The sequence below is a fragment of the Brienomyrus brachyistius genome, chromosome 4 (assembly GCF_023856365.1).
Source record: "Brienomyrus brachyistius isolate T26 chromosome 4, BBRACH_0.4, whole genome shotgun sequence".
In the NCBI taxonomy this organism is placed as follows: domain Eukaryota; kingdom Metazoa; phylum Chordata; class Actinopteri; order Osteoglossiformes; family Mormyridae; genus Brienomyrus; species Brienomyrus brachyistius.
The window spans coordinates 17,035,308-17,051,036 of NC_064536.1; the positions used below are offsets into that span (position 1 = coordinate 17,035,308).

Below are 15,729 nucleotides of genomic sequence, written 5' to 3' on the forward strand. Positions count from 1 at the left end.
CAGGGTGCTCTTGTCTTCAGAAAGATTACCCCCCCCTCCCCACACTCCTCTCTGAGATCATCCACACAAAGGGGGCCTCCCACGGGGAGCCCGTGACATCACAGTCTAATTCTGGTGTTCCCCTCTATGCACTAATGACCACCCTCTACATGTGGGGGTGTATTAATTGGTCCGATACTCTGCACGATGTGACTCACTGTAAAATAATGATGTGACTGGATATTTGAAAACACGTTATAATAAAGCGTGAGCAATGCAAGTGGCACTGTAGAATTTTACGCAAAGCTAAATGAGGAAGGATTTACGACGGATCGGATCGACTATTCTCATTTATAAATTAGCAGACGGATTCTGTTTTCTTTGTGTCTTTGTGTCCCGTTTTGTTCTTTGTGAAAGGAAACGGAATTTATCAAGGAATTTTATGCGTATTTGTCCATTTAAGTTCGGTGCCATGACTTATCTGGCTTTTCGAGGTAAATATACGTATAGTGATTCTGATATTTGATCAGCTGATTACATATTTGTTCAGAATCATAGCTGACGGAATAGCTGTTTTGTTCTGCACGGATGGGATTTTTTTGTGATTCATTGTACAATCCATTGGGTCCATTAATTTGGTGCATTTTGGTGAATGAAGATGTTCACTATATAATGAATTTTCCCGCCAGATCATGTCCATGCCCCAAACAACCATGGAAGCAACCCTTTAACTTAGACAAAAGTGTCTATTTAATATTATCAGGAGTCCGTATTAGAAACCAAATTTGTTGGTTAACTTGTCAGATTTAAGGTACCCCATTTTAAATGCACTTCATCTTCGTTCACTTACATTTGGCCCAGACTACCTTAAATCTAACATGCTATCCTACTAACCTAAAAAAAGCAGCTTTGTGATACAGACCCCAGGTCCTACGGCTGACACAAAGCCCACTCTTGTAGTGTTTAGTCAGGTCTGTCACTATTCTGGGGCAAACGCAGACCACCGGGTCAGAGTGTTGCCTTTGCTCACCGCATGTGGTGAAGCAGCAAAGGATGATGGGGAGACTATGAACGTATCTGCTGACCTCTGTGGTAATCAGATGTGATCACACAGTGTTTAGCTGCGGGCTGTTCTTCCCCAGGCTGCATGCTCACGTCACTTAGATTAAGGGTCAGACAGCGTGATGGAGGACTGAGGGCTCGCTAACAACGGATAACACTGTAGGAAGCCTTACAAATGTAGGAATTAGCTATAATAAACTGTTACTGGATGCACCGGGGGGGGGGAATGTGTGTCTTACCTATGCAGCTAAAAATATCCCCAAGGCTTTTTTTCCTGTAGATTCCTTTGTGTAATGTCAATGGCAGCATAATAATAGTCCTCGGGAATTTTTTTTCCAGGATTTTTGAGTTTAAACATTGACAGCGAAGAAAATACAGACACAACTGAACATTTTTTTCAGCCTTTAATATATTAATCTGTTTTATTTTCTCATGTACATAATATATTTAAATAGAACTTGGTAGGTATATAAAACCAACCAGAGTTTGATATCCTTGTTGGGGTCGGGTGGGGGGGTGTATTTAAATCAGTAAACAGGTGTGTTAGATGAGCCTGTGGCGTTTATCTACAGCAAGTGCACTTTGGGGTCATTCACCTCTCGAAAGTAATACCATGGGCAGAGGCGGAGGCTTTGGGCGGGGCTCCCCGGAGGAGGTGTGAGGGAGTCCACACTTAGGGGGCTTTGGGAGCCTGGCCGTTTTTACTCGGTTTTCTCCTTGGCTTCCTCCTTCTTCAGGGCGTCGGCCTGGGCGGCTTCCTCCTCCAAGGCGAGCCTCCTCTCTCGCTCCTTAATCAGCTGTATCCCACAGTAGGTGACGAACAGCACAGACAGGGTGGACACCGGGAAGCCTGATGGGAACAGCACGGCTGTAAGTGGCCCTTCCTTACCTTTTAAAAAGGCCCGTTTAGTTCAGGTGGCTCCACCTGCTTTTCGTGCCCCTGCACCCACCCAGCAAACAAAAGGGCTTCGTCATGCTGCGGTCTAACCTTTGAGGACCAGTCTCGTGCCCACAAGCTTGGCGAACTCCAGACTGTTAAGGGACAGGACGTTGTACAGGATGATCTGCCAGAAGTTAGCAGCGTTGAAGATGCCCCTGATCCTACGAGACATGGCCTCAGACATAGCACCCTGTGAGCAGAAGAATTCCACCATGAGTCTCTAGACTCTCTTCCAAAGGTAGCCATTGTAGAGAGTGATGGCCCTGAAGGCTACGCTCCATGCTGAAGGACAAATAAATGTACTGCATCATCATGCTTTATGCTTTATATTCACAATTGTTCTCAGAAGAACATGTCTATGGACCTTGTGGTTGACCACCTTACCTCTATGGTGGAAAAGGGCCTAAGAGAGAAGAACTTGGCCACCCACAGCTCAAAGTTGAGGCCGAAGCAGTTGAAGAAAGACCAGATATAGACGATCTCGCAGGGTCCCAGCCACAGGGTGGTGATGGCAAAGGTGCTGATTGTGGCCAGGAGCTCTCTGAAGATGCTGTCGTGGTCCTTGCCTAGGTAGTCGTAGACGTACCTGTGGTTGGGGTGAGACCGTCACTCAATCTGCAGCTCCGTTTTATATATATACTCCTCATATCACATAGGACGTTTAAATATGTACTACAGAGTGGGTTTGTGGGCTTTAGACTGTGTGGAGAGGGAGCAGATCAGGGCCACCCTGAGCACTCACTTGCAAAGCCAGTCATTTATTCCTCTGTCAAAATGCCTGTAAACAGAACGGAAAATTAGCTCTACCTTCATCACATTGCAAAGAGGAAGCATTTAGTCTTAAACCAAACTCTTTAAATATAAGTGGGACTGCGACTGGCCCAGTGGACCCCCCACAATCTCTAAATTGCTGTTCGTGTATCTGTGTCCTGCAAAGGATTGGCATCACATACTGGGTGTACCTGTGCTGCCTGGGATGTAGTGGATGGAGGTATAGAAGGAATTGTCTGAGATGAGATCAATTTTCTCATAATTCCTAGTTAATTTGTGTTTCCCTGGATTGTGTTGAATTCTACAGACTGCAGATTACTCAAAATGAGTTAGAAATGCACCACAAGTGATAATTCAGTTGATTTTTGCATAGTTAAACTGTAATGACATCTCTAAACAATTGGCTTGGTTCAGTCTTGTTGGTGTTTACTTACGTTTCAGCGAAAACATATAGCATCGTGATGCATTTCGGCGGCTGGGGAGGATCGAGATGATCAAGCCTAGACACCGTGTTTATAACGCCGAACATCACAGCGGCTTTCACCCAGTCGTACACCAGGTTGGAGTAGGCCAAGCCAGCTAGGCATTTAAGGGGAGCAAAATTAGAAAGTGAGCCGGTCACTGTTTCATCAATATTGAGTCAATAAATCCTTGCATAAACATCACTGATAGAATGAATTTTGTGTAACTGTCGAGTCTGCTTGTGGTTTATGGGTAATCATTTCTCTCCACAATGTAGTAACTATGATGCTTTGTTTTTCAATACTGTGGAAATTCAGTAATTCACAGTTGCAGTTCGTGGCTTTGTGTTTGCTCTGTATGGTAGGAAGGCCACCAGAAAGGTGTACCCGCGTGACCGTGACTGACCAAGGGACCAGTCTGACAGGTGCTTCACCAGCTTCATGTCAGAAGGTATGGTCAAGATGTACAGGAAGTGGAAGAAGACGTCCACCACCACAATGACCCCCAAGTGCACCAGAGCCTGCTTGGTGATGTTCCACATCTCCCACTGCTTACGACTCAAGTCAGGATTGTTAGCCTGCGGGAATCACATGCAAACAAGACGACAGAAGGGTGGCGACAACAGCCTATTGCATTTGTTGAGTATTTTGATCGAAAATTAAATTTACTATATGAGCAATCCCTAGGTTAAGAACATACGACATATGGACAGCTTTTACTCACTAGCATGCTGCCATAAAGCCTATTATATAAAAAAATTTAGGTTAAATAGAATGGATCATAATAGTGAACACATGCGTTACTTTGTGACGCTCGTGAACATAGCACGACTTTAGTGGTCTGTCGGATCAAGGTACAGTACAGTACCGATTGTATTGTTATTGTTGTTATCATTATGTACAATACTTATTATTAGTCTGAGTTAGCTGGAACTGCAGGGCGGTGGGGGCCTGATGGTTAGGGTAGTGTGCTTGCAATCGGAAGGTTGTTGGTTCGAATCCCTGATCAGCAAGGTACCACTGAGGTACCCTGAGCAAGGTACCGCCCACAAGAGTGTACACATTTTGTTGTTGCCTGCTGTGGTTTGTCAACAATGACAACTAATCATTTTCACTTCATTTAAAAATCCAACTTAAAGACGGACTTAGGAAACGGATCTTGTTCAAAACCTGGGGACTGCCTGTACATGTAATGTTTTATTCAAAAAAGTATTGCTATATATTTTGTAAATTTTATCCAAGACTCTTTGTGACACTGGTTTAATGTAGGCATTATGGCGAGTTGTAATGGAAAAGATGCCCTTGGGCTCGAGGTTCACCTGAAGGTGGAATTGATCAAAGGTCATGATAGGTCCAAAGTAGAAGAAAGGGAGGTAGAAGTTATACTTGAGCAGGTCCAGGAAGCTGTAGTTCCCGTTCTTCCTCTCACAGTTCTCCAAACCAAAGCTCATGCATCGCATGATACTGAACCCGCAACCGCCGTAGAAGAGGATATCTTGAAGCTCGAAAGTTCCCGTGACGAATCCGGACTGTAGGACATCGAGCACCGCGGAGGCAATGGGTTAGTACACAAGCCAGGCTTCAGAAAGTGTGAAACATCAGTATGATATCAGTGTGACATCGTTGGAGGTCTGTCTCTCTCGTCTGGAGAGCTTGGAACATCAGAGGGACCTACCGACCCCTCCATGGCCCTGCCCGGATTCTCGGAGCCCAAAGCTCACAGTGAGTCAGGCATCCATGCACACGTGACCAACCTGCCAGGTCACGAGAGGCTCCATCTTGAAGGTGGCCAGACTGGTGAGACCCGCCACAAAGCAGAGCCACTTGCGCTTGACGAGGGACACCGTGTAGAGCAGCACGCAGTGGGACACCACCAGGGTGATGTAGCTCCAGCCCATGGTTACAAAGACAGCACAGGCTCCATAGATCATGTAAATTAGCGATCTGCGCTGTGGGGGGAGGAGCAACATCATTATCACCATGTTACTCACTGCCATGCTAATTAGCTGCTTTATTGTGGAAACAATGTAGCTTCTGTTTACACTAATCCATCCATCCATCCAACCATCCATCGATCCGTCACAAATTATTGCATTTTTGCACATCATGCTAAACGTAATCTGGACATTTTTAATGTAAATGGAAATACAGTAGTAAAGAGACCCAATGTGTCACATAAATGCGATAGAAAGCTGACGATATTGTTATGATTTTTGATTACTGAACCTTTTCTCATGTTACCGAAAACGGCAGACATTTGCTGAAATAATGACATTCTTATTCGGGGGAATATTTACAACTTAAATTTCATTCACGGTGGCGTATTCCTAAATGAATATAGGTGTGATTAGGAGGTTACCTTCCGTCCATCAATACCAATCTTCCTCGACAGCAAGATAAAAATAAAGACGCCTTTAACACAAACAAGCAAAGATGCCACCGTCTCACATGAGATTCCATTCTTTATGTGTAACATTGGGGGAATTTCTAATGGTATTTTAATGGTACATAACACATACGCAGCTGTACTGCACAGAACCGCTTCCTGTAAATCGTGACCACGACTCATCAGTCTAACAGGATGTCACCCCGGACGTGCCCTGGCACCCACCTTTGGTGACAGCATAGAGCAGATCTTTGCGAAGATCACGTGACCGGACAAGGCAAAGAGGATATAGTTGCGAAACCTGGTGAACCACATTACCCATTCAAAGTCTGCTGCGTCCTACGGTGTAATGGAATCGACAGGGTTAGAGCGCGATAAAAGGGAAAAGGGTTATTGCGTAGTTTTCGACTGTAATAACAAAATTGATTCGAAAAATCCCATAGCTATAAAAGAATAGTTCAGTCATTAAAAACCCCTGAGCTCCATCAGGCCCTGGTGTGCAAATGCATTGGAAATGGAAGAACGAATGAGAATTCAGCTCAAATTAGAAACTCCGATAATCCATTGTCGCCTTTCTTTCCCATGTTCATTCCTTTTATCAGACTCTGAATCAGTCCTGCGATAATAAAATCTGATTTACAAAAAAAGAACATAAAAGCATTTTTATAGGGCTTTTAAGGAACCTGTTAAAAATGTGCTATACAGTAACACAAGCCATTCATCGTGATGTAATTGCGACGTCATCGTGATGTCATTGTGATGTCATCACGATGTCATCATGATTAGAGGTCAGTAATGGGAGAAGAGTAGCTAATCGGCGGGCGGTGGGCAGGGTCATCGCGTGCCGTCAGTCCCCGACTGGTGTGAGCTGCTTCTCATTCCCAGGCAGTGATTGACAGTACATGGTCCCGCCCACTGCTGATCTTGGCTCACCATCTTCCTGCCAAAGTAATGCCATCCTGGCTTCACATTCTCCCGGAAGGACTTCCTGTTCACATTTTCTGAAAGTTAACAGAGGAAGCCTTAATATACAGCATTTATTTTCAACCGTATCTGTATCTGTATGGCAGGGTGTCAGTTTTTATGAAGTAGATGGGAGCCTTTTACATGTGGTCCCCTGCCCTGCCCCCCCCCCCCCCCAGCCAAGTTTATTTATACGGACACCTGATCTCTGCTACATTTCTCACATGCCTCTTACTCTTACTCTAGCTTTTCCCTTACAGTACTGTGTGAAAGTCTTAGGCAGTCCAAAGAAATGTTTGAAGCTGTTTATCTGGGTAGCAAGTGTACTTTGGCTTAGAACAAAAACACAATTTAACATTAGAACATGTGCAAATTAAGAGTAACACAATAAAAACTAGTAATAATTTCTTCTGTTTTCTAAAAAGTTACTGACATATAGTTGGATGGCTAGATGAACACCGCTTCAGTTCCCAAACTTCACCTCAGCCATTCCATGATTTTGTTAAATTTCATCAACAGCTCAATTAAAAAAATAAATATATTGGTTTAAAAAGTCAGTGACAAACTGACCAGCTGTATGAGGTTTGCTGGTGGCCAAGTCAAAAAATACATGGCTGCACTGGACGGTCACTGCAAATACTAGGATGGTTTTAGCAGAGGTTCTGAAATGGCTAAGCTGACACACTTTGACAGGCATAATATCATAGTTTTACACCAACACCAGGATAATCTGAACATCATTTTCTTTGCCTGCCTAAGACTTTTGCACAGTGCTGTATGTGCTGCAAGGCATTCTGGGAAACATCACCCATTTCAGGCTCTGATCTAAACTTGATGAGTAGAGAAACTGCATAACTGCAAAAAATAGTTAAAAACACAACTGTTTTCATACTCTCAAAAAGAATTATAATATTTCTGAGTGATGTTTTCTACAGACATGACTTTGAGAACTTTAGAAATTATCTTCTTAACTTCTTTAAGGAATATAGCGAAATAGTCAAGACCAGATGAACAGTACTGAGCTCGTTAGTCTGTTTACATTCTTAAGGGCCTTTTTGCCAGTGACACAAAAACCCGAACAGTCTTGTATATGTGGTAGCATCTGCTATCTTTTATGCTGTGGTCTGCTGGTGTGGTGGAATTGCAGAGAGGAACAGGGGGAAATTGGACAAACTGGTGAAGAGGGCCAGCTCTGTCCTGGGCTGCCCACTGAAATCCATCGAGCAGGTTGGGGATGAGAGGATGCGGTCTAAGCTAACATCCATTATGGACAACACCTCCCACCCCCTGCATGAGACTGTACGAGCTCTGAGCAGCTCATTCAGCAATAGACTTCTACACCCACAGTGTAGGAAGGAGCGCTACCGCAGGTCATTCCTACCAGCGGCTGTCAGACATTATAACAGTTTAGCGTGAGTATTTTTTACTCATATATGTTTAACTGACATATCACATGCTGTAACCAGGATCATTCACACCCCACCCCACCCCCGCACTTGTGTACATATCTCTGTACATTTTGTACATATCTCTGTACATCTTTATTTATTCCAAAACTTTTTGTACATTTGTATTTATATCTTTGTGTATCTACCTGCTCCTATTGTTCTATATTACGTTTTTGTGCAAGAGCTCTGTAACACCTAAATTTCTCATTCGTGGGATAATAAAGGTTTATTCTATCTATTCTATTCTATATCCTCGACATGTGGCCATTAAAACAGTTAAATCTAACACGGTGCTCTTTCAGATGCTGTAATCATCTTTTTTGCTTCATACCCTGACTCACACCCAATTCTAATTTAAACTTAGAACCAGGGATTACAGATCACACTGGAAGAGAAGAGTGTCCAGCGTGGATCATGCAAGTGCTGAAGTTGGCTGAGGACGTTCTGTCAGGAGCAGCACTGGCAATCTAGAAACATGTCCCTGATGTGGAAGTGAACCAAAGTAGCACAGTAGTTAAATCCGAAACTAACCTCCCCCGAGAAATCAGCCTGAATACAAGGTCACCCTCCATTGATAAGATCTACCAGTGCCTGTCTGACTGCTGGCTCACCATCGAGCCCTAACATAAAATGTAAAAATACTTGCAAAAATCACATTCATACAGCAACACTCCATTCCCATTAACTCCAGTAAGGTGCGGCCTGCAATCTCAACTGAGCTCGTAGTGTCACAAGCAGGTGACGCATTACAATATTTTTCTCAATTAATTATGAGATCAGAAAGAAACTGTCAATGCTTTGTATTTCAGTCCCTTCCAGATGGTATCCTGGCCCTAGCAGAGCGGTGCCTGGTCCTTTGCAAGCATCCTCTCTTGTCACACTGCAGTGAGCTCTGCAGTCAGTAATCCCTGCACGCACTTCGGTTGATATGAGCCATGCTTATCATTTTATTTTCATATCAAATGCATCCAATTGTCTGACTAACCAAGGGCCTCAAAGTCAGCTCTCTGAAAACCATTTTATTTATTTGTATATAATCATATAAGCTTCCTGAGATGCTCTAGTCACCACATCTGGTCACAACAATCAAAATTCAAAACAGCTTAGATCAGTGTTTTCCAACCCAGCCCTCTCAGCTCCCAGTGCACCTGTACCAGGTATTCGGTGTTCCCGATTGGCTGGGAGCTGGGAGGGAGCAAAAACGTGAACTGTCCGGGGTTCCCGAAGGACAAGGTTGGGAAACACTGGCTTAGATAAGGCATCTGTTTAGATGCAGTCACATGATTCTCTACTTGGCTGTAGCCAAGTGTACCCTATAAACTGGCCACTGCATGTATATGCTGCATTTAGTGCACTGTGTTGTATTTAAATAAACCATTCTGATTGGTCACCCTTGGATGGACACGCCCCTCCTGTCAGGTGCCCTGACATCCAGCAGGTTCTTGGGACCACTCACCGCTGGACGCCTCCAGGATCCAGCTGGCAGCCCAGAACAAGGCCATGTAGAGCACGGCGGTGTACAAGTACAGCTCATACTTGGGGAGTGCAGCCTTGATCCCCATTCTGAAGTGTGAACACCAGGGGCACTGTGGGAACCTGTGAATGCATGGCCAACAGGAGATCACCATGAGAATTTACATGCATTTAACTTACAGGTAACACTTTATTTAAAACACTCATGTATAATGCATTATAAGTAACTTCATAATGCATTATAATGCATTCATAAACACTGTTGTAACTATTTCTAAAAAGGCATAACACATTATAGCCATGTATACTATGCATTATGAATGATCTATGAAGCTCTTGTCTGTAATGTACTATAGATACCTTAATGCAGTACAAGGCATACTAAATGCTTATACTAACCATACTAACTGTAATGCATTATGAAGGTATTTCTTGTGCATTATAGATGAGACCTTCATAAAGCATTCATAATGCACAATGGCTATACATGGCTATAATGTGTTATGCCTTTTTGGAAATATTCATAGCCATGTTAACAATATTTTATGAATGTATCATAATATATTAGGAAGGTATTTTTAAAGAATTTATATGACTGCTTTAAGTAAAGTGTTACCACTTTACATTTAAAAGCTTCATAACAACTCCATTTCACAAAACTGAAACTTACTGAAATTTGACATTTTATTTCCAATAAACATACTGTAGTTTCCGGGGCAGTGGTTAACACTGTTGCCTCACACCTCTGGGACCCAGGTTCGAGTCTCCGCCTGGGTTACATGTGTGTGGAGTTTGCATGTTCTCCCCATGTCGTCGTGGGGTTTCCTCCGGGTACTCCGGTTTCCCCCCACAGTCCAAAAACATGCTAATTGGACTTGCTAAATTGCCCGTAGGAATGCATGTGAAAGTGAATTGTGTGTGAGTATGTCCTGCGATGGGCTGGCCCCCCATCCTGGGTTGTTCCCTGCCTCGTGCCCATTGCTTCCGGGATAGGCTCCGGACCCCCCGTGACCCAGTAGGATAAGCGGTTTGGAAAATGGATGGATGGATATTTTATTGTATCTTTTTAATCTCCTGCCTGCATGTTTCCAAGTCTGTGTGTGTGGGCGCGTTCCGGGGGGTAACGTAGGCACGTGCGTGAACGTGCGCGTGCCGGTGAAAAACTCTCCTAACGTGGCCGAAGGTAAGTCGTTCACGTTACGCTCAGGTGATTAAAAGTTAATAATATGTATTCAAAAACGAAATTCGAGGGCGAACCAAGCCATTGTTTTGTTCTGTGTAACGCCTGTTTGGTTTTGTATGAATCCTGTGGCAAATTGGTTTTTATCATTTAAGTTCCCATGAAGTTTTGTCTCGACGGTAACATATTAGCGTACTAGCTTACTGAATGCCAAGGAGATGGTGCGGTTCCACGTTCATGACGTGCGTTTCGCTTTTTCATCATGGGAACCAGGCGTTCGGGACGCTCTGCTCACACAGCTCATGTTTTGTTTTATTATTTCAGGTATGGGGAAGTTTTTGTTTCAATAACGTAAAACCTGTTGGAAGTGTATTTGCTGTATTCGAATGAAAGTTGAACTGTGGCGTTGTTTGTTTTGTCTAGCAAAAGAAGTGAGGTATTGATTAATGTGTACCTATTAAATATGTGTTAGACATGTATTAATTATAAAAGGTTATGGATAATTTATTATGTATATATAGGTAAATATGTATGTTAATGTTTGCATTCGTTATATAAGAATTTCAAGTGATTTAACCGATCAAGTCATAATTTTTTTTTTGCTTGTATCTGAAATTATTTAACCAGATTGTGTTTTTTTAATTTTGTTATGTTAAACGTGCAAAAAGGTAAGGGGGAAAAAGCTCTCATAACGTGGCCGGATGAGAGCCAGGTGTACGGGACGCTCTTCAGCGCTTGAGCAATAAATCATCTGAGATTCAGATCCGTGTCCAGTCCCTCACGTACGCCGGAACACAACGCAGAGGGGATATGCGGCGCGGCATTTGGGGCCGGGTTACACAATCCCAATTCACACTGGCTAATTTCCTCTCTAATGGTGTTCGGTGGGAGTTCAATCATGTTCCCGAAATCATCAGAGCTTTCCGGGGGGAGTGACAAACTTCCCAGAGCCGGGCGCTCAGTGATTCATCACTGCGGATGTATCACAGAAGGAAAATAAAGTTTAATGCTCTTTTTGTTTTTGCCCATAAGGCAAGCGCCTGCAAGACTTTCTGCACAAGTCGGGTGGAAAGGAGATTTAACAAGAGTTTATATTGTATGATTGTAGCTTGAGGTATATAAGGTATGACCTTTCAAGTGCTTAAAATGTGTTCACACTCGGCTGAATCCGCAGGCGTTTATGCTTGATCGCATCTGATAGTCTGACGAAACACTGATTGTAATTACTGTCCCGTTACGCGAGGCACAGTCTGCAAGGCTGCCATGTAGTGCTTACAAACTTACAAGTGAGATTAATTTTGCAGCTGTATTTCTGCCGTTCTGTACCGGACCCAAACCAAAATGTAAGGGAGACCATAGCTCAGGGCTCCACTTTTAATTCTGGATCTGGCTCTGTTACTGAATCAGCAGCACCAGTATCAGCATTCTGTGTTGTTATGAACTAGCAAGTCATTTTTGTTCTATAAATATTATCCTTTTATAGCTGCGCCACTTCACACTCCGAGTTGTAGCCGAAATTATTAATTTAAATTGCTAAATTGGAAAAGGTTAAATAATTAAACAGCAAATTATTAGTAATGAAACAAATAAACTTTTTCTCTATCTACTTATTACTGATCTTTACTAATAACTGTAACATGTTCTACTAACTCCGCATGCGTGTGAAAACGATCATTGAGACTAATTTCCCATCCTACGAATCACCATCATCATAGCCAACATCTAAAAACTGCTATAAGCATGGATAATCCGTAAAATCCTATAATTCAGCGCGGTATTTACTTTTCGATGAGACATTTCAATGTCTGCCACCAGGAATGACTGGGTACTTGTACGGTTACTTAAATAGGACCGCGACACCTCCGACCCCCCCTCAGAAATCGCCAAGTCAGCTGCGCAGTACCACCTCTTCCTATTTTAGACTTCGCAGTTGCCCTCCGAGGTACAGCTGCTGCAGCGCTATGTGATCCGGGATGCATGAGGGGATGGCTTCGTAGGGAGAAGCGGCGGCACCGTCGCAAAATGCCAAGGAGCGGCCGCTCACAAGCACGCCAGGCTCCGTTCACTTTTGATCCGATCTATGCTGCGCGGAGTGCAGAAAAGGGGGTTAAGGAAATTAAGCGTATGCTGGCTGGCTTTCCGTCAGCACCCCGAGAAATCAATGGTGCCAGCTGAAGTGTGATACATGCTAAGTAGGACTGATTTGAAATGCAAATGGTGCTGCTTAGCGGTACCTTCCGGAATGTTTTTGTTGCGTGTGATTTATACGATGCATGTTGAAATACTGTAAATTACAGTAGATGAGCGGCACTTGTTATACTGACCTTGAATCAGCAGTGAAGATGTCTTGGAGCACAGCAGAGCAGTTTATATGTGCGCCCCTTCTTTAAAAAAAAAAGAAAAAAATTAAAAAAAAAAAAAAACAAAAGAAAACCTCTGTCTAAAGCATCCGTCCCACTGTTTTCAATGCCGTGCCGATGGGGTACGCCGTGAAAGACACCGGGCGCCGGTGAGGATGTTGAGTGCACTGAGGAGCGGGTGTTACAAGAGATATTTTTATATTTTGACCAGCACTGCAGTGAGGGGTGGTTCCGAAACTGTCAGTCAAAACCAGCGCCGGCAGCAAAGCGCTTTGAGATGCAACGTCTTTTTTATATATATATAATAGGGAGATTATTTGCAGCCACCGGTTAATTCTGGACGGGATCAATATGAAGACTCAGCACTATACATCCTTGGGGAGGCAATATTTGTTCATTCATTTCATAGTACTGTTATTGATTAAACAACTGCAACAAAACATGTTACAGTTTTTAAATATGGAATATATTTATATAAGGTATACCTTATATAATATAATACCTCTACCAACCCCCTTGTGCATATTTATCGAATCAAGTTGTTGCTTCTATATGCAGGCGGACTGACCGCATTGAAGACGGACATCACAGTCCCATACTTCGTACTTACTTATACTTACTTGGGTCCGGATTAGGACCTGGTGGATTGATAAAAATTGCATGGGAATATCCCAGGATGGGGTGCCTATCTGTCACAGGGCACACGCAACATTTACGCACACGCTCACGCACCTTAGCATGTTTTTGGACTATGGAAAGAAGCCACAATGACATGAGGAGGCGCCCAAAGCCCTGAGCAGACCTGCCAGTCAGCCCCGTCCAAGATGAGTGATGGATGGATTTGTAGGTAAAGTGCTGCATAAATATTTAAAAACATAGTATCGAAGTGTTATTTCAAAGCAGAGATAACGATCGGTACTGCACTGGTGCAACTGATGGACACACTGTTTCCAATACTGACCCCAGCAGACGTCCATTTGGAGCCATTAGTCATTATGGATTGGCCTCAACCGGCATGAACCGGTTTGCGTTACTCATTACTAGACTGCCAGGCGTAGCTACTAGTACAGGATAATAAAATGGAATTTTCTGTGAAGGTGCTTCAGACTATAAAACATGCTATTGTCCACGCTGTGTGAGAAATCAGATTTGACCCTATGGTTTCATGGGAATGGTCGTTTTTTTATGCAATTGGAAATATCTACAGTTTTGTCTTGGGTAGAAAATTGTAAAAAGATAGGACAACTCAAAAGAACACATTGTCAGTCCAAATTGCAAATTTGTTTAAGAAGAAATATGCTTTTATTGATTTGTATAATGTTATCCGTATTTTTTTTAGTAATAAGAGTGTCTTAATAGCTGAAACTGTACATTATTTTGATTAGTCAACTAACCAAACTGCTTTTGAATCGATTGTTTGAATTCTTTTTTTTTTTTTCTGGCATTGCATGTTCTGCAAGATAAGAATCTTTAGTTTAAGCTTCTTGTGTTTAATTGTTTAAATCTTCTTCGAATTAGTTTCTTTAATCGTAATATTTGTCATTCTCATCATGTTAACAGCTGTAGTCTAGGTTTCATACTCAAGAGACATTTTACCAGGGGTGTCGTAAAAGGGGGGGGGGGGGGGTTAAAGAGATTTAGAAAAATTGTAACGTAATTGTATTGGTCTGGGGTGGGGCCCTGTATGATATGCTTTCATGCGGCCCAAAATCTCTGGTGGTGCCCCTGCGCTTAACTCGAGTCAGCCAGTAGAGGGCGACAAAGACTCCCGATCATCAAACTGATTGCTCCGCTTAAATTTTTTAAGTGCTATGATTCCTTTGCCGCCCCCTTTCCACTTTTTGAAGGATGTCCGGTCGACAGTGAGATCTTTTCTCTGGAATATCCACAAGCCACGCATAAGGTACTCTTTTCTCACTCTTTCTAGAGATGATGGGGGTCTCGCTCTACCAGAATGTGAATGGTACCATTGGTCCTTTGTTCTCCGTTCGGTCTGGCACTGGCTCCAGCCCCCCACCCCCATCACCACCTTCCTGGTTTCTAATAGAGGAGAACCTGCCACATCCACATCTGCTGCAGCATCTTCCTTTTCTCTCCCTGAAAGCTAAGGCGGTAACCCTGTGCTCTGTGGTCTAGTTATGCTGTGCAGATTTTCCATCAGGTTGAGAAGCGCATTGGATCTGTCCCTGGCTGGCATTCTACCACACCAGTATATCTTAATAGAGAGCTTAACTTTGGTGGTCAGCCCATCACGAACTCCCGGCGGATCTCGTCCGGAATCCGTGTTTTGGGTGATCTATTTGACAGCTCTGGCCTCCTGACGTTCCAGGCTCTCAGCTCTAAATTTCCGATCCCTCCCTCTTCCTTCTATTTCTTTCTACAAGTGCGATCTGTCCACAGAACATGTGGGATTCCCTTCTCTGCTCCCTTACCCACTCACCCCCTTTGTAAATCTGCAGCTTCCCTGTCCAGTAAATAATAAACCAGTCTCCGCACTGTATGTGTTATTGTCTGATGCTGCTCAGGTTATTCTACCTGTTGCCCGTAAATGAGGTGACATCCTTCTCCATTGTGCTGGCGCATTATTTTTTTAAATATTAAGCTTGCTTCTAGAAATCCCAGTCACCAGCATGTTCAGCTTGGTTTTGTGCACAGGGCGTACTGCGCTCCACCATCGCGCTTCGCTTTGGCTCTTGATCCTGATCC

General features: G+C 43.4%; 1 protein-coding gene across 1 annotated transcript; it reads right to left on the reverse strand.

The window, feature by feature from the left end:
• Nucleotides 1–1,439: 1,439 nt before the first annotated feature.
• On the reverse strand, nt 1,440–13,174 carry hhatla (hedgehog acyltransferase like, a). The gene is made up of 12 exons (XM_049010282.1): nt 12,988–13,174; nt 9,467–9,606; nt 6,533–6,600; nt 5,825–5,938; nt 4,968–5,162; nt 4,533–4,742; nt 3,620–3,791; nt 3,187–3,331; nt 2,724–2,759; nt 2,366–2,567; nt 2,030–2,171; nt 1,440–1,891 (listed from the first exon to the last, which is right to left on the reverse strand). The coding sequence occupies exons 2-12, from the start codon at nt 9,570–9,572 to the stop codon at nt 1,743–1,745; spliced, it is 1,539 nt and encodes a 512-aa protein (XP_048866239.1). The 5' UTR covers nt 9,573–9,606; nt 12,988–13,174; the 3' UTR covers nt 1,440–1,742.
• Nucleotides 13,175–15,729: the final 2,555 nt, after the last annotated feature.